This window comes from Ips typographus, linkage group LG3, assembly GCF_016097725.1.
Source record: "Ips typographus isolate SLU linkage group LG3, UJ_Ityp_2.0, whole genome shotgun sequence".
Classification (NCBI taxonomy): domain Eukaryota; kingdom Metazoa; phylum Arthropoda; class Insecta; order Coleoptera; family Curculionidae; genus Ips; species Ips typographus.
In genome coordinates, this window is record NC_138424.1 from 7,913,574 (window position 1) to 7,937,229 (window position 23,656).

At 33.4% G+C, this 23,656-nt stretch overlaps 4 protein-coding genes across 10 annotated transcripts in view; 2 read left to right on the forward strand and 2 right to left on the reverse strand.

Annotated features, from left to right (window-relative positions):
• The first annotated feature begins 27 nt into the window (after positions 1–27).
• On the forward strand, positions 28–5,333 carry Dlic (dynein light intermediate chain). Its single transcript, XM_081976036.1, has 7 exons — positions 28–313; positions 364–540; positions 3,530–4,002; positions 4,239–4,425; positions 4,479–4,605; positions 4,655–4,798; positions 4,852–5,333. The coding sequence occupies exons 1-7, from the start codon at positions 146–148 to the stop codon at positions 4,995–4,997; spliced, it is 1,422 nt and encodes a 473-aa protein (XP_081832162.1). The 5' UTR covers positions 28–145; the 3' UTR covers positions 4,998–5,333.
• A 144-nt stretch (positions 5,334–5,477) lies between these two features.
• On the reverse strand, positions 5,478–7,463 carry LOC145726797 (zinc finger protein 277). The gene is made up of 5 exons (XM_081976040.1): positions 7,322–7,463; positions 6,995–7,251; positions 6,739–6,928; positions 5,782–6,654; positions 5,478–5,731 (listed from the first exon to the last, which is right to left on the reverse strand). The coding sequence occupies exons 2-5, from the start codon at positions 7,008–7,010 to the stop codon at positions 5,668–5,670; spliced, it is 1,143 nt and encodes a 380-aa protein (XP_081832166.1). The 5' UTR covers positions 7,011–7,251; positions 7,322–7,463; the 3' UTR covers positions 5,478–5,667.
• Positions 7,464–7,479: 16 nt separating this feature from the next.
• Positions 7,480–8,860, reverse strand: LOC145726810 (Krueppel-like factor 7). 3 transcript variants are annotated; one of them, XM_081976063.1, is made up of 3 exons: positions 8,660–8,860; positions 8,352–8,599; positions 7,480–8,299 (listed from the first exon to the last, which is right to left on the reverse strand). In XM_081976063.1, the coding sequence occupies exons 1-3, from the start codon at positions 8,719–8,721 to the stop codon at positions 8,124–8,126; spliced, it is 486 nt and encodes a 161-aa protein (XP_081832189.1). In that variant the 5' UTR covers positions 8,722–8,860; the 3' UTR covers positions 7,480–8,123. The 3 variants fall into 3 exon arrangements, with proteins under 3 accessions (XP_081832189.1, XP_081832190.1, XP_081832191.1); XM_081976064.1 differs by having other exon boundaries at positions 8,352–8,587; positions 8,660–8,854; XM_081976065.1 differs by having other exon boundaries at positions 8,352–8,587; positions 8,656–8,813.
• Positions 8,861–9,053: 193 nt separating this feature from the next.
• The window catches only part of LOC145726803 (uncharacterized), an 85,587-nt gene continuing 70,984 nt past the window's right edge, over positions 9,054–23,656 (forward strand). The window contains exons 1-4 of one of the 5 annotated variants that reach the window (XM_081976049.1): positions 9,054–9,200; positions 10,317–10,440; positions 11,298–11,557; positions 16,453–16,665. In XM_081976049.1, coding sequence (XP_081832175.1) covers positions 16,575–16,665 — 91 coding nt within the window. In that variant the 5' untranslated portion in view covers positions 9,054–9,200; positions 10,317–10,440; positions 11,298–11,557; positions 16,453–16,574. Of the gene's footprint in view, positions 9,201–10,316; positions 10,441–11,297; positions 11,558–11,622; positions 12,077–16,452; positions 16,666–23,656 lie in introns of those variants that run through there. The other 4 variants (XM_081976051.1, XM_081976050.1, XM_081976053.1 and 1 more) reach the window with 4 other exon arrangements.

The window sequence follows — 23,656 nt, forward strand, 5'->3', positions numbered from 1 at the left end:
TATTTGACAGCAATGACTCATGCCTGCCAGTATTCCGTTAATCAAATGTCATTTATTGGATATGTTTTGGAATTTGGATTAATTTTATGAATTTACATTCAATACTTTGGCATTTTTTAATACTTTGCAATACAAGTCAATAAGAATGCCGTTAACTAAAGAAGAACCAAAATCCGGTAATCCACCAGGGGACGACAATACAAACTTATGGCAGAGCATTTTGAACGACGTCCAGAAACACGGTAACCCCAAGTTGAACCCCAACAAGCAAATTGTAGTCCTGGGGGACAATGAAAGCGGAAAGACCACTATGGTAATGACTCCTAATCATTTCGCTGTTGTTTCTTATGTCTTGCGTTTTAGGTGGCAAAGCTGCAAGGCATTGAGAACTCAAGCAAAGGTTCAGGTCTTGAGTATGCTTACATCAGCGTAAGAGACGACTATAGGGACGATTTGACCCATCTCAGTGTATGGGTTTTAGATGGAGATCCAGCCCATGTAGAACTTCTTAAGTTTGCTCTGAATGAGGAGAATTTTCAGGTAAGTGCAAGTTGCATATTTTTTTGTTTGGGTGCTTTAACTTTAAATAAAAAATGTATTTTAATAAATTAAAATTAAATTAATTAAAATATTGTAAATTTGTAATATGTACTTAAAGTTTTATGTAGATCCCAAAAATTAAATAAAAACATGGCTTTGCACTTTAAAAGTTGATTGTAATACATTCCAAAGCTAATGCCTGAATTGTAAAACAAAATTTTAAAATTGCTTAACACTTATTAGTCTTTTCTTGTGCTTAAATTATTCTAAATTTCTTTAAATCTCTTGGCATATTTTCCAAAAATATATTTGTTGAGACTTTTCCATTTCTATGTATGTATGATTACTTTTTTATGAGTTACACATTACTTAATAAGTATACAGGGTAATTCAAATTCGACCCTCACCATTGGGATCTCGGAAACTATAGGAGATAGGAGAAAGTTTAAATTGGGGCAAAGTTGCGCAATGTAAAGCTCAACCAAATGCAGTTTTAAAAATTTCGATTTTCCGAGTACTTCCGAAGATATCCGAAAAAAACTGAAAATTTGATTTTTTGTTTTTATTTATTTCTAATCTTATTTGAAGAGATATTCCAAAACTAAAAGCACCTTTTCATTGCCACTTTTTCTCAGCTATTCGATGATGGATTCAAATTTGCCACACGACGTTTCGTTTTTTGGCAGCCATCATCAACTTTCTTTTTTCTTATGGGCGCCATATTGGATTTTTAGCCCACCAAATAGTACGTTTTATTCTGATTTTAGTGATGTATAATAACTTATGATTTGCTTCATAAATAACAAAATAATTCAATAAAAACTATTTTTACTTTAGTTATTGGCTTTGAGTTAATGGGCCGTTTCATAAAATGTCATTATTTGACAGTACTTGTCAAACACGATAATTCGGACGATCATTAGAGCTTTTAGAGATTTTACCTTAGTTAGCTTTGAGTTAATGAAACGTTTTATGAAGATTACTTGGTAGTAGTACTTGTCACACGCAATTGGCCTGAACATACTTAGTCACAAAGGTATACACGTGACTTAAACCGGTTTATTCACTCGAAGAGCTTAGGCCACTCGCTACGCTTGTGGACCTAGTTGTTCTTTTCGTGAATAAAAAATGGTTTAAGTCACTTGCTGCAAAGTAACTATTAAATCACTCTGAATGACATTCGCCTATTTACAGATGTAAACAAACAAACATCAATGTTACATCTACGGGGCGCGGTGCAAATTTAATAGAACTGTAATTTTAGTTTTTTTTTTTAATATAAGAAGTCGAAATTTAATAAAATACTGTATAAGACACGTGACTTAAACCGGTTTATTCACTCGAATAAATATGAATGAATAAAAAATGGTTTGTCACTTCCAAAATAAATAACTATAAACTTGCACTTAACATTATAAAAAATTGAAATTTGGCAAAAAATTAAGTTCCTAAAATGATGATCTTTCTCTTGGAAACATAAATAAGCCTTTTAAGTTAGAGATAATGCTAACAAATCTCTTTTTCTGATTAACCTAAATAGTTCAGCAATGCTTGTATAATAATAACATTTTCTGCGGGGGTTTCTTTTCTAGATACATTTTTAACTATGATTGACGCTCTAATGATAGTCCGAATTATCGTGTTTGACAAGTACTGTCAAACAATGACATTTTTTAAAATGGCCCATTAACTCAAAGCCAATAACTAAAGTAAAAATAGTTTTTATTGAATTATTTTGTTATTTATGAAGCAAATCATAAGTTATTATACATCACTAAAATCAGAATAAAACGTACTATTTGGTGGGCTAAAAATCCAATATGGCGCCCATAAGAAAAAAGAAAGTTGATGATGACTGACAGAAAACGAAACGTCGTGTGGCAAATTTGAATCCATCATCGAATAGCTAAGAAAAAGTGGCAATGAAAAGATGCTTTTAGTTTTGGGATATCTCTTCAAATAAGGTTAGAAATAAATAAAAACAAAAAATCAAATTTTCAGTTTTTTTCGGATATCTTCGAAAGTACTCGGAAAATCAAAATTTTTAAAACAGCATTTGGTTGGGCTTTATATTGCGCAACTTTGCCCCAATTTAAACTTTCTCGTATCTCTTATGGTTTCTGAGATCCCAATGGTGAGGGTCGAATTTGAATTACCCTGTATAGTAGTACATTATTTGGGGGCAAATTGTGTTTCTCTCTCTAATCTTCAAAATAGTCAAGTAACATTAGTTCACATTCTAAATGCATTGGTGACTTTAATAAGTACTAGATAGATTTAAAACTCAATAGTTTAACAATAAAATTAAAAAGTAGTTCAGTCAGAATTAAAGGGTAATTCAGTGGCACCCTCTGTAATGTAATCTACAAAGATTTACATTTTTTGCTACCTATTTTACCAAAGGAGAGTTTTAACTTAGGTCTCATTCATTTTGAACCAGCTATCAAATTATGTCATTGTGACCAAAACGTCAAAACAAATGCGTGAAATGTGACAGATCAAGTTAAAAATATCACAGTTAAATCAACACTTACCTTAAGCAGTCTTTAATCCTAGCATAGCAAATGTTATGGAAACTAACATTACTAAAGTTAATTTTATGTTTTTTAGTTTATTGTTATGGAAATAATAATGAGAATCATTCTTCTTATTTCTTCTATTTACATTAGTTTTGAGATCATGTAATGCTATAAATTAACAACTTTTACTTATATCAGTTCCAAACTATTCTTAAAAAAGTGTTTACAGATCTGTTAGAGACTTTATTATCTTATTAAATATTAATGCTTGGATTTTGGAATAATTGTCCCATTTGAGTGTATCCTGGGTGATGACAGAATGGCCTGTCAAATCACTTAAAATTGATTTTTATCTAAGTCTTGATGGATGAATTATAACTCCCTTTCTCTAATTTTTTCAATAATTAATAAAAATATAAATATTAGGCCAACTGAAATGGGGTGTTAAAGCAATTTTATTCTTCCACTAGGACACCTTAGTAATATTAACTGTGTCAATGACAACTCCCTGGGGTATTCTGGAACAATTGCAACATTGGTCATCAGTACTTGCTGACCACCTGGACAAACTCAAACTGGACATTGACGTACGGCAAAGCAAACGACAGGCCCTAATAAGAAAATGGTTTGAGTATGTTGAACCCGGCGACGAACTGGAACCAGCCTCTCCAATGAAACGAAGTTCTCGCAATTTGGGCGAGGACGAGGAAGAAATCGACAGTAGCGCCTTGCCAGAAGGTGTATTAACCACAAATTTGGGGCTGGACATTGTTGTGGTTGTCACCAAAACTGATTACATACAAAATTTAGAGAAGGAACACGATTATACAGATGAGCATTTGGATTTTATGCAACAATGGATCAGAAAGTTTTGTTTGCAGCATGGGGCTGCTTTGTTTTATACCAGCGCCAAGGAGGATAAAAATTGTGACTTGCTTTACAAGTAAGTCTTTTAAGTTGTTTTAAGTACAGATAATAGATGTTTAAATGTCAGTGTTATAGGCTTTTCATCAGTCACAAGATAGAAAAATTGACTATAAAAACATTACATGTATGTGAGGCAGAAAATGATTATTGACTAACATTTTTCAAACAAGCCACCTAATTCAAACAAACAAATAAATAATATAATTTCTATAAATACCGCCAGACAAATCATGCTGGGGATCTTCTCTTTAGGTATTTAACCCATCGAATTTACGGTTTTCCCTTCCACACTCCAGCTTTAGTAGTGGAGAAAGACGCCGTATTCATACCAGCAGGTTGGGACAACATGAAGAAAATCAGTATCCTGTTTGAAAACATGCATTCCTGCAAACCTGATAGTTATTACCGGGACGTGATTGAGCAGCCTGTTACCCGGAAGGTTGCATAATCATTCTGTCCCTGACTGCGTGACAAACCAATTGTTTTTTTTAGGTTGTGAGCAGAGAAATAGAGCTAGTGGCTGAGGATGAACAAGCTTTCTTATCCCGACTACTGCAGAACTCGTTTACATCAGCCCCGTCAGCGGGAGTTGCTGCAGGTAGACCAGGTCCCATGCAAAGTAATATGGTTTATTGCCTGAGAGAGTTTTACTGAACATTGTTTTTCAGTTATATCACCAAATCCAAACAGGAAGATTGATTCAAAACAAGCAGTGTCGAGCACTGGAGGTGAAGGCGTTTTAGCGAATTTCTTCAATTCACTTCTGAACAAAAATTCCCGTTCGCCTAATACTTCTCTCGCCAACAAGTCTGGTAAATTTAAATGAATCTGTTGTGGCCAAGTGGCTTATAAAAATACAATACAGGCATCGACTCGTCGGAAAAAGCGATGATGCGATCAGATGCTCAGGCTGAGCTGGACAAATTGGCAAGAAAGAAGTTGCTGCCAGCAACTAGCACTACTACAACACCCAATACAAGCTCTGTGGATTTCGACGCTACTGATTGTTGAAAAACAGTGACTTTTAAAAGGGTAAAAGCTTATATTATTAATACTCTCTCAGAAATTATCATATTTCTTCTATGAAATGCTACAAGTTTCTTTAACTTAATTACGTCAATAACACCTTTCTGTGATAGATATAGTTATTCTTGTTTTTCAGTAAATTATTAATTTGGGTGTTTCAGAAAAAGTATGATATGATACTTCATGCAAATAGTGAAAGTTTTTCTGAAACACCCTGTGTTCCTCACCATGCACATTTAGCCTTACCCGCTAATTATTACTTTGTTTACTTACTGTAATTTATATTTTTGTGATTAATTTATAAACGCTTATAAATGAGAATTATAGTTTTCCTTTATAAATTAGTGAAAGAAAAAAGGAAACCTGCATTCCCAGTCACTTTTAGAAAAAAATAGTTATTTGTAGTATTGACTTTTTATTTTTAATAAATTTTTATTTTGAAGGTAGGTACAAATAAAACAAATGTTTGGCCATGACATATTTCTTCTAGAAAATCCTAACAGGTTTAAGTTTTATCACTAACTACCAACTTTAACAATAGTAAAGACAATCAATTTTACAATATTTTAAATATCTTTTGATTTCAGGTTAGTACTTAAACTGTTTCTTTCAAAGTTTAGCTCCCAATGATCAAAGTCAGTCATTTGAAGCAATTTTAATCTTCCACATCATCCATCATGTAGAGAAATGCATCATTTTCATATGTAGGAAAGTAATACCTGCATTAATCCAGTCAGATAAGAATAATTAAAACATTTGTTTAACTTACTCAGGTTGATCAAAGGTTGAGACACTTGGCATCTTAAAGTGGTCCATTTCACTCATGTGATATAGCAATTGTTCATTGCACTCTAAGTTATGTTCACAATAAGGACAAACATGACTGTGAATCATTTTTCGCACAAAGTTTACCAATTTGATTTTCTGGTAAAAGTCTAATAAAGCAGTCATCTGGGCAAAATCAAAGTTGTGCCTTTCAATCATGTGATTGCACAGCATGTTTATGTCTATGTCTGTATGCTCACAAAACAAACAAGTAATTTTGACATCCTTTTCGTTCCAGTCTGAATACTCCTTGTCGCCATTTTCTTCAAAGCCTGGAGAGTGTGCATACTTGTCCACCTCTTGTTCCAACACCTTCCAACTTTTTCCCACTTCCAAATAATTTACAATGTAAAATTTGTCATAATGAGAGTCACTGGGGTTGATTCGTTTGTGCAGTTTCTTCCTCATGTGCTCTTTCATAACATTTCTGTCCGGAAAAACACCCTCACAGAAAATACAAGTGAAAGTTTGCAGTTTGTGCTCAATAATGTTAATCAGTTCTTCTATAAACACCAAATTCTGAGAATGCCCTAAATGGAGGTTGTGTTTTTCATTCAGATGTTCCAGGTAGCCTTGTCTTGACCCTTCAAACTGCAACTTACAAAACAAACACTGTTTCTGGAAACTTTCATCAGTTCTTTCAAACTCATGAACTTTCATCACATATTCTAAAGTGAGTTTGTGCCTAAGTTGTTTATCTGCTTCCAGAAGGGAACTAATAAGGAAGTAGTGTTCCCCATTGTCATGGACTTTCACTGATGGGATGATTTGTTCTATGGGCTTCTGTTTGAATTGATTTCTCCAATATGTTATGTACCTAGAGAAAGAACAGAAGATGGGACCTGAGTATTTTATGTAGATAAAAAATAAAAGTTCAGTGTGCTTTACATAAAATACTTACTCAGGCAGGTTCTTAATATTCTGGACATCCTCAATCACCACTTTGTGCACATCAAATATGTGGCATAAAAATATGTCAAGGCGAAGATGCAAATTGAAGCTATCCTCGCATAAGATACACTTGGTTTCACTGTCCAGTAGTTCAAAACCAAAACTTGAGTTCTCAAAATTTAGAGGACCAAAAATTGTACCTAAAATAAGGTAAATAATAAAAATAACCTCAAATTTTCCATGCTAATGGTATGGGAAAGACCTACCTGCTTTTTTGGCCATGATTTAATGTGTACTCCCATACAACTTGCAAATAGGACTTTTTACAAATGGTAAATAGAAAAAAAATATTAGGTCACAAAATCCAGAACAGAACAGTGACAGTTAGGTTAGGATGATGTTGTTGAACAATTCTTCTTTTTCAATTTTGATGGCCGAATAGAGGGAATCTGACGTCACGATTTTGCTCAAAAGAAAGAGGCTTATGATTTTCCAGTTTTTTTATCTCATTTTTCCGTTTTTTCTATTAAATAACCCGCAAAATTGCGTACTATTAGTTGAGGTATTCAATTAGTTTTCAGGTTTTTGCTTACCTGTTATTTTACCTGCTCCTGGTATTACTCCTATCATACATGAACCACATTTGTTGAAGTCAGCAATTTTGATTTTGTCAGACCTAAATAGGTAAGAACTACATATTTAACTTTCCTATATGGGTAACTGCCAACAAAGTTTACATAAAACAAATGACTAAGGTGAAAGTATATTTATCTCCACAGTTGAAAATATATCAGTTTATAAAAATGCTATAACACTCAGATATATTATAACTTGTGGAAAAAACTAGTCCTGATTTGTCTCAAAGTTATTTTAAATTTGCAACAGGGAAAAACATTGAGCTATGCTATACATTAAATTTAAGTACAATATGATCTTAAAGTCTCCATTTAGATAGTTATATTTAAAACTAAATTTTAAAAAATCAGGATAAATACCAATTTACCTCATAAAAATCAGGAATATAATACCTCCATCAAATCAGGTATAATCTCTCTGACTTTTTTTAAAAAAAACTTATTTTTGTTAGGCCTATAGAATAGATCAACAAGGCTGTATAAACAAATAAGTCCTTAACAATATAAAGTGTAAATATACATTAACTTTGGTTTAATGCTAAGAGTAGCACATATATCACGTTTTAACAGTTATACTAGAATTTTTCCTATAAATGAGGTCCTCATTAATAGTTTGTAAAACTAAGCTTTGGTATGTAAAAGGAAAAATGACTAAAACCAGTCACCAATAGACTAAACCTTCTGCTACTAAAACAAGAAGAAAATAAAAGGACAGTCCTCCAAACACACTTCTCAACAATACTACTATCACTTCAACAAATCAAGAATGTCGTTTCATGTGAATATTTAAGTGATCTGCTCTGATGAAAGTTTTTTCACACAAATCACACTTATATGGGCGAGCACCTGTGTGTTTCCGGTAGTGTCGTTTCAGTTCATCTGAACGGTTAAATTTCCATTCACAGCCTTGCCAGGTACAAATGTAAGGTTTCTCCCCTACAAAATGCCACTTTACAGATCCTACTATTGGCACACATACTAAACTCACCTGTATGTGTTCTTTTATGCGCTTTCACGTGCGAACTCTTTGTGTACGTTTTATTGCAACCATCCACATCACATTTGTAAAACTTTTTCTTTTTTGTTCTCTTCACAGTTATGGTCACTTCTGGTGTTATGGAAAACACTGTTTCTGGGTTTATTATAAACTCATCATTTTCAGTGTGACTTTCACCTTCTGGGCTATTCTCCAAATTACACTCTTCCTCAATTTCGTCTTTCATTCTGCAAAAATTTCTGTTAATTTTGAGGGTGAATGAAAAGGGCGTGGTCCGCCCTTTCAAAAGCCCTACTTACTTGCACTCTATTACATACAGGTGGCTGGTTTCATTTGGTAAAACGCTCCTCTCCAATTCCATTAGTGTACTGGAAGTTACGAAACGACTGGGTGTTTGGAGGTAAATGGTAATTAATTAGATATTTTTGAAAAAAGTTGTAATTTGAAAGCTTGTAATTGCTGCCCATTGCTACTTCCTAATGACTGTCGAATGTCAAATGCGTGTCTTTCACTCTGTCATTTAGTGTCAGATGTATCAATTCGGTCTATCTCTGTTTCTGTTTAAACAGCAGAAAAAGAAAGGCAGATATATTTTTCTTTCCCCGTTTTTTCAAATAATTTTGTCTTTTATTATTTGTTTTTAAAGTAAGTAATTTATTTTGAGTTTGAGTACATTTTCAAGAAATTTGTCTTGAGCTTATTAATTCATATATTCTTAGTTTTAGGGTTGTTTGTCTGGAGAGTATACAATTGTTTGTGCCCTAAAATGCCTTCATAGCTCATACCAAATTAGTTAAGACTCAAAAAGGCTGGAATTAGACAAAAAAAGAATGATAGAAGGTAAGATAGCAGTTCTATCTTTATCCATTCTATCTAATAATAACTGTTTTGTTTTCAAATAAAAAGTAATATAGGGAACCTTTCACCTTTTATTTAAGAATAAAAAATATTTTACTTTTAGTATTGAGGTATAAATTTTTCTATCTGTTAATGGGTTAACTTGAGACCAATAAACAGAAGATTATTTTCTTTCACAGCAAATTATATCCCCTAATTTTATTAATACTTTACCTGTAGCCCTATAGCAAATCTGAGATGATCTCTAAAATGATACACCTATTTCACCTAATAACACAAAATTTAATAAATCTATTGATAAAACTACATTTTACCAGGGTCTCACTTTACCCTGAGTGGCATGACTAAGAATCCAAGTGTTCCTTGGTGACTTTATGGAAGCCATTTGTTTGTGCCTTCCATGTGTCTTACAAATTACATAAAGCCTTTCTTGTCGACGAACAAAGTAGCAGTCTTTGCACCTCAGTCGCACTTTACCCATCACTTTAAAGCCACTGGTTTGGGTCAAGCTTGGAGTAGCACAAGTCAACAGGGCTGATTTGGCACTGGCTTGAAAACTTTGGATTGAAGAAAAATGTCTGGTCCAGTTGCTGCATGCTGGGTAGAGTTGTTTGGTAGTGTTTACGAGGGCACGGGCTAGGGCCAACATTCTGACTACAGGAAAATTGTTTTCAAACAAAATTCGAAATGTTTCTTTTGGTGAACTTAGGTTAGGACAGGTTATGTGGGTTTCTTCTAATTCTTCCTTTTGAGTGTGGTACAGTGGTGGTCTTAGCAATTGTTTTGACAGCATCAAGATTACGTGTTTTTTACTGAGAAGGAGCAAGTGATAGAGATTTTAATCAGAATGCAGGTGTTTTACATCCATCCTATTGATTTTAACTATTTAGAGGTCTAAAAAGGGTTCATTTAATAACATTTTTTAAATGATGCGCCAAGATGCTTGTTTTCAAGTGCTGTTGAAAGAGGGCGCTGCTTCAAAATTAGACGGCGTCTGTGTTACGGCCATTTTGAATTACCGTATGTTTTTTGATTTTTTGAAAATTGAATAATCGAAATTCTTGTGAAGGAAAAAGTGTTTTACTCGTCTCTTTTTAGGTAAACAAGTATATGGAAGAGTTTATTAGACGGAGCAGAAATAAGCGCAAAAAAACGTCGTGGTTTTTCTAGTTCTTGTGGAGTTCCAAGAGAAGAAGGATTTTCAAAACGGATTATTTTTAAGGTAAAACTCAATATTAATATGCAGAAAATACCTTTTTTATAGTTTTTGTATGTATCAAACAGTTTTAGCCACTTTAGTACTATCAAAATATTGAAGGGCCTAGTTTGCAAGCTTATCTGTGGATCTTGTTGAGGGAAGGAATTTTTAAGAAAATTGCAACTACCTACTACAATCAGTCCTGCTCTTGTCAGTATTATGTACTCTAAAAATAAGGTTTTACAAAGTTTTTTGGCTCAAAAACAGGACTGCAGTGACTTTTGTATTCTCAATTTTGTAACACTCTTTAGTCAGTTTTGTTTTTCACGGTTTTTCAGTGCTTTCATCTGAATAGTTCTGATGTTTATCTCAATCCACAGTTGGAAAATTAATATAATATCTGAACTAATAAGCAAAGTTTAGCAATCTCTTAATCTTCTTATTTTATTGAATGATGAATAATTTTGATTTTGGCAAATTGAATCATCCTGTCATCCAGTATTGTAGATTAATTTAAAGAAGAAAAAACAACAAAGAATAGACTAGACAGACCATTGTGGTTTTTCCCAAGAATAAAGAGGCTACGTCATCATTCAAGTTTTTGTGCTTCACACACAGACTTCACAGGGATTCTGAGAACTCATTTACAACATGTGACGTCAGAATGACATAATTTGACAGTTGGTCAAGTTATGGTTTTGTCATAATATGTCATTGTGATATCACAATAGTTCTGCATGCACCATACAGCCGTATAAAATTACATATTACTCACTGGGGTAGACATGTCTGGAAAATATCTGATTGTTAATAGAACCTTAATTAAATGAAAATAATTCAACCAAAAACCTATAAAAAAATTTCTCTGTGTGGGTTTTTAGGTTTTAGAAGAAATTTTGATCGTACCTGGTAGAGAATCCTAGACCTGGGCGCCCGCAGATAGAATGATGGGGGGCGCCGTGCCGTGTGCCTTATGCCGTGAGGCGGTTCCCGCCAGTCGTTGCCGCGCTGCCAGCGACGTTGCCATACCGGCGCCGACGCCGACGTCACGCGCCGCACGATTCGTGCTTGTTTCGTATTATAACGCGCCAGTCTACTTGATAGCCAGTTAATGTAGGAACCCGTAGGGTTAAGGATAAAGGTTTGTATGATTTTTTGAGTGGATTGTTTTCGTCCCTGACGTCAGTCTAGTGAATCGAACCTTGACTAGTGACGTCGCACAGGTCAGACTTAAAGAAAAAAAACAATCGGCACTCATTTATACGGCACCGATTTGGTGATTGGTTCCGCGCCACTAATAAAATTTGTTTTTATTGAGTAAATTGTCACCACCCATCAGGTGTGCGATATCAATCGTCAATTTTTTTTTGCGCCTAGCACAGTGACCCAGACGCACACGAGGCTTATTTACATCATAAATTCATCCGAGAAACGCGTGGTTACAGATAATAGCCGCGAGATAACTTATCTCGTAATGTTGTCAAATAAGCGGGGCTCATCTTGTAGTCCGCTGTGAGACTGCGGTCCACCACGCCCTGCTATCTGTAACACCCAATATTTTCCGCTTTTATCGCTAACGATATGTTTCCTGTCGGTTATTTAGTGCTGTGTCGATTTAGTGCGGTAGTGTGTATTTGAACTACACGGTAACTAGTTTACAGTATGTTTTGTTAGAAAACAAGTTGATTCAAAACATTTTGGATTATTGACAGTGTTTTTTTTTTTATTAAAATATTATTATTTCTTATAATTTCATTCTTACCTAAGAGTTACTGCAGCTAAGGTTAAAATTTTAAAATTTCTTTTTTTCACTTTGAGAAAAATTTACGGTTTCAGGGAGGTATTTTTGGAAGTACAGACTGCGACAGTGCACCAATATGTGTATTTAAGTATAACAAAACAAAAATGACAAAATATCATAAAAAAAACAAAAGTAAAGCAAAACTTTGACTTCTATAATCATCTAAATTAATTGAATACAATTTTTATATTCATTTTGTTCAAATTAAACAAAAAAACACTTTATTTTAGTACCATTTACTTTATTGATTGTTTCTAGAAGCATTTTATTATTTTTGCCCTTATTTTGTTATTGTTTTTCACACTGTGATAATCCACATGTCTACCGGTTTTTTTACTCTTCTTTCTTAAAAACCTGCTTAGTTTTCACTCCATTGTTTGTTAGTCAATACAATATTATAGCACGTCAGTACTCTTTACAGCATTTTTCTTTCAATTTTGCTTTTCTTTACTGATGATTTATGGGTGTAACCATGATCAGATAAAAAGTAAGAGCACTTAATATAAGCAATTTTTAAGATTGTAACATGACTTGCCGTAAATTAGTACAAAATATTTGATTGAGTTTCCTGTACTCAAATCATACTATGATTGTACAGGGTGATTGAATTTTGACCACCCTTTGAACTTTCTCGTTTTTTGTTTTTTGAACAAAAACGCTAAATACCAAATTTGTAATAAAATCTATTTTCTTATAGTGCATTACTTTACAGAGTGTATAAAACCAAACTTTTCCCAATATTACACTTATTTGTTTATTTGATATTTGGACTCTACGTTACCATTTGACATCAAATTATTTTGTGTCCGCTTCAGCAAGCTTGATTTTTTGAATTGCAATATATTTAATCAAAAAGTTAAAGAGCTAGAGAGGCGAGTTTATTGCCATTTTGTAGCATTTTTTATGATTTTTTGCATGATTGAATGAAATAGACATAAAGAACAACTTTTTTGAAACAACTTGGTTTTCTTGGTTCAAAAAGGTTTTGTTATCCAGAGAAGGGCATTTTGATACTTAAAGGTTTTAAAAAATCGCGTGTTGAATGTTTCAAAATTCATTCAAATAACTCCAATTTTTCAAAATAGTTGTATTGACAATAGGAAAAGCCCTTTGAACTTGAATGATTTGTAATTTTGGTCCAAACACTACGGGTTTTCAGGAAATATGTTTAAAAAACAATAATTTATGGATTTATTGTCCAAATTTTACTTCTTTTGAATATTCAAAGCTGAAATTACAATTTTTGACAGTCTTTTGGCACTCTTTTTTACCTTTGATTACGGTTATTTGTCAAACTACGTTAAACGGACGCTGAAAACAAAAGCTAGTCAAGACTTTGACGTGTACAGGGCGCCAAAGTTAAAAATACTCTTTTTGCAATATTTTCGAATAAACCTTTTAGTTAGCGAGCTGCAATTTGGAGGATGGTTAAACTCTTAAAGAGCTACATTTTGTCTAAATTCTGTTTTTTTTTTTATCCAATTTTTTTGTTATTTAAGGTCAATTTTTGAGCAAGTAATTTGACATTTCCATGTTAATTGTGCTATAAGAAACAATAATATTATTAGTACACTGTGACTTATTACTAATAAACGCAACCAACTAGTTTGAAAATACCGAGGGGTAAACCGCTGAGTAAAACTGGAGAGTCTAAATAACCTTTTTTAATTAAAAAAAGCAAAAATAATAAAATAGGGTGTAACGAATTAACCGGAATGGGATACCCTGTATATTTTTTCATTTTTGTATTCTACGTCAAATTCTAGACAAATTTCGTGTATTAATGTCATATACCTATCTGTATCCGTTTCTGAGATGTTTATAATTTTATGTGGTTTGATATTTTCGGTCTCCAAAACATTTTTAATTTATACATATCAGGAAAGGTTTTTTTTCTTTGTTTTTGCGTTTTGTCATGTTAGACAAGGTTTGTTCTAAAAATGGGTGCAGAAAGACGTCAAAATATATAATACAGTGTGGTCAAAAAATCAATTCTAAAAAAGGACAGAAAGTCTAGTTTTTCAAACGGAACACATTCTGATAATTCTGTCTGATTCTCTGTTCAAAATTAAAGAAGTTTGTTTTAAGCCACTTATTTAAAAAAATCACTTTTTAAATTGAGACATGTAACCATGTAACTGTCAAAATAACCGAATTAATGAAGGTTAAGGTAATAGTTGTCAAATTTAGTCAAAACTGTCTTTATTGTCACACACAACACTTTGTATAGACTTTTATACAAATCAATATAATCAGGCAGATACGGCCCTGATATTTGGCACAAACATAGCACAATGATTGCCAAATCTAGAGTAGTAGCAAAACTGTAGACATACAATCATTAAGGTCGATTTTCGCTTGCACTAACTGGCCAACCTGACGCGCAAAACACATTAGGACAGTGGCGGTGTTTCAGGCAAATTTGACCCTTACGAAAATTGTCATTTGCAAAAACAGTTTTTCAAAAAATTTCCAAGCATTACGTCGTGGTAGATCTAGTAAGGCACGTGACCGTGTTTTGCTAATTTTTTATAGTCAAATTATAGCCTTTAACCAGTCAAAAAATGTTTGTGGTGCATCCTGTCACTAAACCGTAAATACACACAACGCACAATACACACTTTGTATATACTTTTATATGTCGATGGACAGCCAATGAAATGAGCTTTCCATTGACGTATAAAAATCGATTGGTTAGCCGTTTGCTCGCTAGAAGACGTCAACGTTGACCAATTTTTTTGGGGTATCTTTTTGTTTAATCCTTAAAAACTCGCTTAATTGCACTACTTTTAGTAGAGTTTTATACGTCAATGGATAGCCAATGAAATGAGCTTTTTAAAAATATCGCTATTTGGGTTGACAGGTTAGACGGTATGGCGGCTAGAGGGCGTCAAATTTGACTCATTTTTTTTTTTCATGACTTTTTTTGGTGCAATCGTCAATAACAATAACTAGCTTATTTGCTTCACTTTGTATAAGCTTTTATATGTCAATGGATAGCTAATGAAATGAGCTTTGTATTGATGTATAAAGTTGATTGATTAGTTGTACAGTTTCGCCGCTAGAGACAGTCAAAATTTTTGAAAGTAAAATTACAAAATTCATAATTTTTCCTTGTTTTCCAACGGATTTCATTGAAATTACCAAACTTTATTCATTTTATTTATATTTATATTTTAGTGGTAGATGTATAGAAAAAATATTGTATGATAATTTTTTTTATAATATAATTTAGACCTTTTCAATTTTATTAATAATACTTTAATGCCCACTAATTCCTACAGTTTGTACACTATAATGCCCCAGTGGTTTACCCTTCGGAAAATACGGAATTCTCTATCACCAAGTACAGTTTTTGATAACCTTCTATACTACTTTATTAAAAAAACTTTAACATCCTCGAAATACTATTTGAAAGTAGGTCGTCTTAAATTATATGTGCAGACAAAACACACTTTCCATTACTTCTGGTTGAAAAAAAAAACTTCCTACACTTAACTTTCTACAAAAATCGCGCCCGTGCCAACATACAATTTTGATGCTAAAAATTTGGCAGTTTACTAGTCAAAATATGTTAATTTGATGATAATGGTGGCATTAAATTTACTGGTTTTTAAGTCAGCCGTAGCGTGTTTTTGATAAGTTTATCATCTTTCGGTCATTTTTATGTAAAATTGTTGGGTGGGCGCTTTAGCTTTTCTCAACTTGGTAAAGTCCGCGTTTGATTTACCTGAATCAAAAAAGTCGTTGTAGCCAATCAAGGAAGTCCGAAAGTAAAATTTAAACTCGCAACGTGTTTGATTATAATTTAGACACAAAAAAGCAGTGTTTTGAAGTTAGAGGTAACAGTAAAGCCATGAATAATTTAATCTGATCTTTTAAAGTTTAAACTGATGAATTAATCATTCAGTACTAAATAAAAATATCATTACTTTCAGGTTAATTCAGACATTTTGACCTAATGCAAGTTTCTGATTATTGAAATGTTTATCAGAAATTCAGTTTTCTGAAATCTTCTCAATTTGTAGGTATTTTTAGTAGGTTTTACATCTTTTAAAGCAAATTCCAGTTGTCGTTTTTCTCTTGATTTTATTTTAGTAATTCTGGGAATAATGTAATTTTGATCGACCAATGAAATTAATATTCACTAGTATTTTAAATGCAAAAAGTACTTTCATTTCATTAACTAGTCAACATAAAAAAAGTTATCCATGATACCTTGTGTTATTTTCCAGATTAGGCCAGTACAGCATTAAGACCCCCACTAGATCTAAGAGAATTACGTAAAGAAAGCTACCCATAGATTAACACAGTAGAAATTCGACAGGATAAAAACAGGAGCTAACTCTTATGGTTGATGGTTTTGCTTGAATCGATTACGAGGAGCATCTTATCAGGAGTCAACAGGAACTCAAGGAAATTGAGACGGGATTCATATGGTTTTCATGGTAAGTTTTTGTTGTTTACTTTGTTTTCGGGTAACACGTTTACTTTTTATCAAGAAAAAAATGAAAAGGCTACTTTTTCATCTCAATCTCCAATGAACTTATTTTAATTTTTGGTATACATGTTTATTTAGATCATATAGGTTATCACTATCGCACATTTTTTTCCGTGCGTGTCTGTATTTGCAGCAATTTAATTACTACTGATTACAGTTTTCTGGATGGTAGATTTTTCTGATTCACAGTTCCTTTGTTTGCGACTATTGCCGCGTTTCCACGACTTTTAAACAATTACGCATTTAATTCGCGGATTGGCCGGAGGCATTGTTAAAAGCGCTCTTTACCCACAGTTGGCGGTTCGTAACTTTAAAGTCCGGGAAATGCCGCGACACCGTTGCATACTATGTTGTCAGATTGTTATCAATCGCTTCAAATGTACAGGGGCGGCACTTTACGTCAGGCCTAGGCAACGCTTTTTAGAAATTGACAGGTTAATTGAATACGTAGAGTAGTAATGGGTTCAGAGTTGTGTACAGTTTGTAAATAAATAGCCAAGACATCTTACCACATTTGCATTAAATTAAACAAATATTGCATAGATTAACAAAACATTTTGCGAAAGTTAGTACAGGGAAATCAAAATTTACCAATTAGGAATTCTTGAGGAAAAGGCTCGCAAAGTGTTATTCTACCCTTTCATTGTTTTCTTCCTTAATCCATTATGCATCACAAGTGAAAACCCTGTTTAATTTAAATAACCTACAACAATCAAAAATTTGCTTTTAGTGTTACATCAGGCTTAGTTTTTAACTTCTGATTAGCTGCAGAAACCGTGTATTTGAAACACCATGATGATGGATAGAATTGCAGTTTTAAAAGTCTAGAACTTAATGAGAATTTGGTATATCTCGTCAAATGATACGAAGTTAGAAAAGCTGTAGATATTAGCTTTATTTTGTTTCTAAGTTAACCTACTGTCAAAAGGAGATCTTTTCATCAGAATTATAACTTTATGCCAAATAATCTGTGAAAACACCTTTAGGTCAGTGGATACATGACATATGACCTGTATATTCAAACCTATAGGGTGAACGTCCTCTATCTCTGAAAAGTCCTTAGCCGAAGTTGTCTGTCATTTCACTGCATGTCAACGACGAAAACAAAGTCTATTTATTAACTTTATTACTGCTATTCCAATTTGCTTAACAATACTGAATATTGACTAAAAAACTTATTGACTGAAAACTAGGTTGTTCTAGGGTCATTAAAAGCCATCAATATTGCTGGTTATTTAGTGTAAATTCTCCTATTGTCCTATTTCAGGACGCATTCAAACCCTTGAAAATGAGATTTTAAAATATTATATTTATCTTGATTGTTGCTTCGTTGTTTTTCAAAACAAGTTTAAATACTATACTTAGTTTTCACTTGTTTCAATGTCGGCGCTACTGAACCATCTCATAAAAGGACGCGGGCGAGACCGGAAGCGTTGAACCTGTGGGGCCTCCTCCTACATTTCCGCTTATTGTGCACTGCTGTTTTTGCGATTTAACGCTGTTTATGTTGATTTTCTACTTTTAGCCTTGCAATGAATATTTTTGCTTTCAATAGCCATTGTTCAAATTGAAATTTCAGTTAGAAATAATATAATAAAATAATCAGTCAGGAGTACAAAGACTTGACAAATCTTCAATCACAAAAAAAGGTTTGGCTTGGATAATTCCATTGTCAGCATTAAAGATTTCTACTTTTCATAATTTTTATGATTTTTCCTCTATGATTTCCATCTAAGTTCTTCCATAGTTGCATTCTAAACCCATAATTCCCTTTTTATATCAGACATGTTGAAATCATTAGAGGGGAAAATGAATAATGTAAGATTTCTACTATCTAACCAAGAAAACACGGTCGTAACGGTTCTGTTTACACTTTTCAAGAAAACAATCTTGATTAATCTATTTATAGTAGAACGAGCAACTTTTACATAATACGCAGTGCTTCAAAATTAACTTCTCCAAGTCGGTTTTATAGGATTAGTGCTGGATGGACAGTGTGCTCAGATTTAGAAGTCTTCAGACCTTGACATTCAGTTTTATTCAAGAACTTCTCCTCTGTAACTTATCAACATAAAGTGAAAATAAAAAAACAAATATAAGGGGCTGTTTAAGTAATAAATTATACATTATGCAACGTCACTTTAAACGTTGAATCTTGTCGTTAAATAAAGATCCTCGTTTCTGCATTAAAGCTTTAAACAATATTTGCTTTGTTGTTGTTAGCATGTAAAAATCTGCATAATCTCGCATAATTATTGAAACAACGCTGTTTTAGAGCCATTAAATGTTCGACTAGAGGCGGTTTTTTATAGTTAGGGCGTGAACATGGTATAATCTGTCGTTTTTTTTTTAATTCCGGAACTTCAGTCGGAGCGCGATTAGATAAATGACTTTGACTTTATTGATCGTTTTAATTATGTCAACATATGGGTGTCGCAATCCATGTCGATCTTATACATTGTGATAAACGTAAATTGATATAAAGCGAACTGAATTTATTGCAGCTAGTTCGGGCAAGTTGTTTTGGGACAAACGACCAAAAACATCTTCAATCCCATAATTTTTGCGTCATCCCACTCGTCTTCTTTTATTATAAAGTTTAAAGTGCGTTGGCGTACAAGTGTCGTGCTGATTTCAATATGGGTCAAAACGTAATTCTTATTTTGTTATTTATTAATCGCCTACCCTATTGTCCGGACTTGGCCCCCCCGCGATTCACGACATCGATAGAATCCACCGATCGTGATTTAAAAAAAAATCGGTTTTTGTTAGGATGACACCGGTTTTATTGAAACGATGGGCGGCGAACAGGAAATCCTAAACAATAGCGATATAACATTTAAGGTGGTTCCAGTGAAATTTTGTTGTAATTGTTTGTTGGTCGCAAAAAGCTTTTAATAGATACTACAATATTGGACGTTTTATAGGTCAGTGTAATTAAATTTTTACGCTATGGCTAATTGAAAAAGTGGGTGAAACCTTCAGACGGTTGCTGGTACCCTCGACTGCAATGCTTGGCTAATTATTCAAAATAACCACAAGTGTTTAGTACCTAACTAAACATAACTAATGGATAAAGTGCAAAACGTTTCAAAATTAACTGTTTACTTAACAATATAGCTTGAAAGTTGATCTGCGGCAAATTTGAAAAATTTAGGTTTTTTTCAAATACAGAAATTATTTGCTACTTTACTACTGTTGCTGTAGCAACTAAAATCAGATTAATTTACTTATCAAGGGATAATTATAAGGCTTATCAGTTACATATTTCCATGGCAATAAGCACGGTCGTAAAAATTATATCCCAGTGTTACAACCCCGGTTGGGTTTTGGCTGACTGCACAATCGTCCTCCATTCCATCAAATTCAAAAGTCTATAGGAGTTATTCACGATCAATTCAAGTGATCACCGTCAAGACTGAATCTTCAACAAGGTCGATATCATCTGCGTATGCTAAAAGCAATGGGGTTTGCAGTTTCCATGACAGGGTTCTCTTTGTTTTAATCCACTGTGTATGTCAAAGTTACTGAATCAGCTGGTAATAACTTGAATCTTTGATATTTCACAGACTTGACATTTCTCTGCTGTCAATTCAATTCTTCTTATTTTACGCTTGGAAGCTCCTAAAAATATCCCTTCCATTCTTCATTTAGCTCTTTCTCATTTACTGTCATGAATTTAAAATTTACTGTTTTGAATGTCGGGATGGAATGTTGAGAAAACCTTGTTTCCTTCTAGCATCATGCTTTCTGTATTAATTGTTGCACTGAACCATCATATACAGAGATCTTACCATTCTAAGTCACTCTGTAAGATCTGACACACGTTTGAGGTAAAACACCAAACCAAGTCAACTTGGCCTTGAATGAAACTAAACACACTTATCATAATGTAGTGACAGTCAGGAAAATTGAAAAATAAACAGCACCAATAACTGTTTCTTCTAAAATCCCGTTCTGTTTAAGTTCACTGTAGAAAATCACAAGAGTAATTAGGTTAGCATAACTAGTTCAAATTGTTTGTGCAAAGGCCTTGGTAGGCATAAGTCAAGTGCGATCACACTGCCCTCTTAATGAGGGTAACGTAAGCAGTGTCATTCTTGAGGTTCTGTAGATAATTGACAAACAGTGCATTGGTTTTCTTCCTGACTTCTTCAATGTGAGATCTCCAGGTCATCTTCTGGTGCATTTCTGCCCCAAGAAACATTACTTTGTCGCTCCATGGTCTTCTTTAGAAAACTCTGGCCTGTTTCTTTAAGAAAATACTATCTATATTTTCTTTTCCTTTGGAAGCTCGAGTTGTAAATAACCCTTTTTAATTTTTGTCCTTGTCTCATCATTTTGCCAATTTATTTTGAATCCAAATCAACATATTTTACACAGTAATAATAATGTTTTGTGCTTTACGATCCTCTGTTGATCGGTTGGATAATCCAACTCCCGAAACTTAACATCAACAATAATAATAATAATAAGAAGTTTGAATTATTGCGCTTCTAAGAAAAATAAACACAAAAACATATTGACGGCCATTGTGTTGTTAATATCAAACAGTAAAGGAATACATTAGTCATACGCCAATCACCCATTCTAATTTTAATTACGAAATGCGTTCATCGTAAATATGACAGTAACTGTATGTGAGGTGTAGCATAATCATTTCAGTTTTCAATTTGCTTGATAAGTTATGTATGGTTCGGTAGAGCGCTGATAAATTTGCGTACAAATTAAAACATTATTGTATCCGTATAAGGGTTCTCGATTGTGGTTTCTTTCCTCACCTCGCAACTTACTTCGTCTTTGATCTGTTATATATGAATAGATCTTAGTGGGCTATCAAATGACTTTTTTCGGTTTTATAATTTCCTATCTTCTAGAAGAATAAGGGGATTGGTTGGTGCGGCGGTTTGCGCCTTGTTATTGTCTATTTGTTCACGACACTCGTTCCTTCCTTGTCTCTATCACGTCCTCGAAGAATCGCGTGGATGTCTTCTGTTTTGGGTACCTCGCGTCTGTGAAAGTACCATCTTTGCGTGTGAGACTTTCAGTGGCGTGGCACCCTTAAAAGCACAAAAAAACCCAGACCTACTTATAGAAGCATTTTATTAGAACGAGTTTGAATATGGTATTAAAGTCCAATAAAGCTAAAGTGGTTATACAACGAGATATTATTCAGCCACCTGGTGAGAGATTTCCTTATTGGGAAGGACGCCAATGGGAGTGACGATAGGTTCGGCTTGTGCATTATTTTAAAGTTTGCTCATCTTTAACATTGTGTCTAATTCGTCGATTTCAAGTCCGTTCCCATGGCTTGAAAATGTCAACGCTGTTTAGAAATTTGCCTATCGATGTTCATTTTACAGGGTGTTCCCGCGTTAAATGTTGCGTGATGATACTTAACCGAGAAGGTTACAATAAACAGGAAAGATAGTTTTATCTTATCGAGGGGAGACCTTGGCGGCGACTCTGATAACAAACGCAACCATTTTCAACGGAAAGTCAGAGAAAATTCCACGAACGTTACCGCAACTTAGCGCCGCATTATTCAGGTGAACACCCGTAACAGACATATACACGCGAAACGCAAATACAGGTTTTATCAAAAAAAGTAACTGTTTACTACGTCGATGGAGAATTGTATGTTATCTTTATGCCCACTGATTAGATTAATACATAGCCTAGACCAGTGATAATATTTACTCTTGATGTTATATCATTGGTGTAATGAGGTCACTTTAGCCACATTGAAAGGGTATAAAACTTTGAAGTTATTATCTCAGCTACATGATGGAAATATCCGAAAAGACTTAGTCTATCTGGACTATTATCTGGAAATTTGGCAAAAGAATCATTCAAAATGCTTTAAGATGGCTACACTCTGTATTTTACCATATTTTTAGATTTTACATCAAGTCCACATCGTTTATACTTAAAAATTTTTTGTTAATGGTTTGATGATTTTTTTTAAAGTTAAGTATGGTATCTGTAGGGTACGTATCTCTCTTTTTCAAAAGTTGGAAAACGGGAATAATTATCTTTGGACGATTGGTTTCTAAGTATTGATTCAACAACTCAATGTGCAGAGTGAGTTTGAACGCAAATGCTGAACATGTTGATTTACTATCAATCACAAAACACACAAAGTTAAGAAATGCGGAATCCATGTTAAAAAAGTGAAACACAAAAACTATCCCAGTGCCATCACTGCCATCTGGTGTCGAACGGGCAAACTATTATTGACGTAAATTAGACGTGGTTTTTCGCACCCATAACGGCCATAACCCACAAATTTATAAATAATTTGTCCGTACCCTATTACAACCTATGCTGTCCTTTAACACGTCGGTGCAATTGACCTATTAGTGAATGGCCCATTTTACCAATTTATTTTTAATTTCACTTGCAATTTGAATGTGATAGTTCAAGTAAAAAATATCACAGTCAAAACAAAACTTAACCAAACTGCTTTGTAAAATATGGTGTTTCTAGTTGAAAATGATGAAACTAAAATAAAAGCTTGTGAATTTACTTAATCCAGGGTTATCAGAATAGTTGAAATTAATTTTAAAAACTTGAAAAATCACTTGGTAGTTAGATTTCAAGGTTTTCTAGGCAAATTTGGAGCCCATGAGTGAATTTTTTAATTGAAAATAAAACTGAAGTAACATGAGAATTGACTTGGTAGCTACATTTCTAGGTTTCTTAATCAAACTTGTAAATTTTAAGGGATTTTTCTACTTGAAAATAATTCTATAATAATTTTTCTATTAGCACACTTAAAAATTGACTTGGAAACTACATTTCAAGATTTTCTAATCAAATTCGGAGCCCATGAGTGAATTTTTTAGTTGAAAATGATGAGACTAAAATAGAAACATAAAAAGTGACAATTTTTCTATCAAATTGTTGAAATTAATTGGGAAAACTTAAAAATTAAC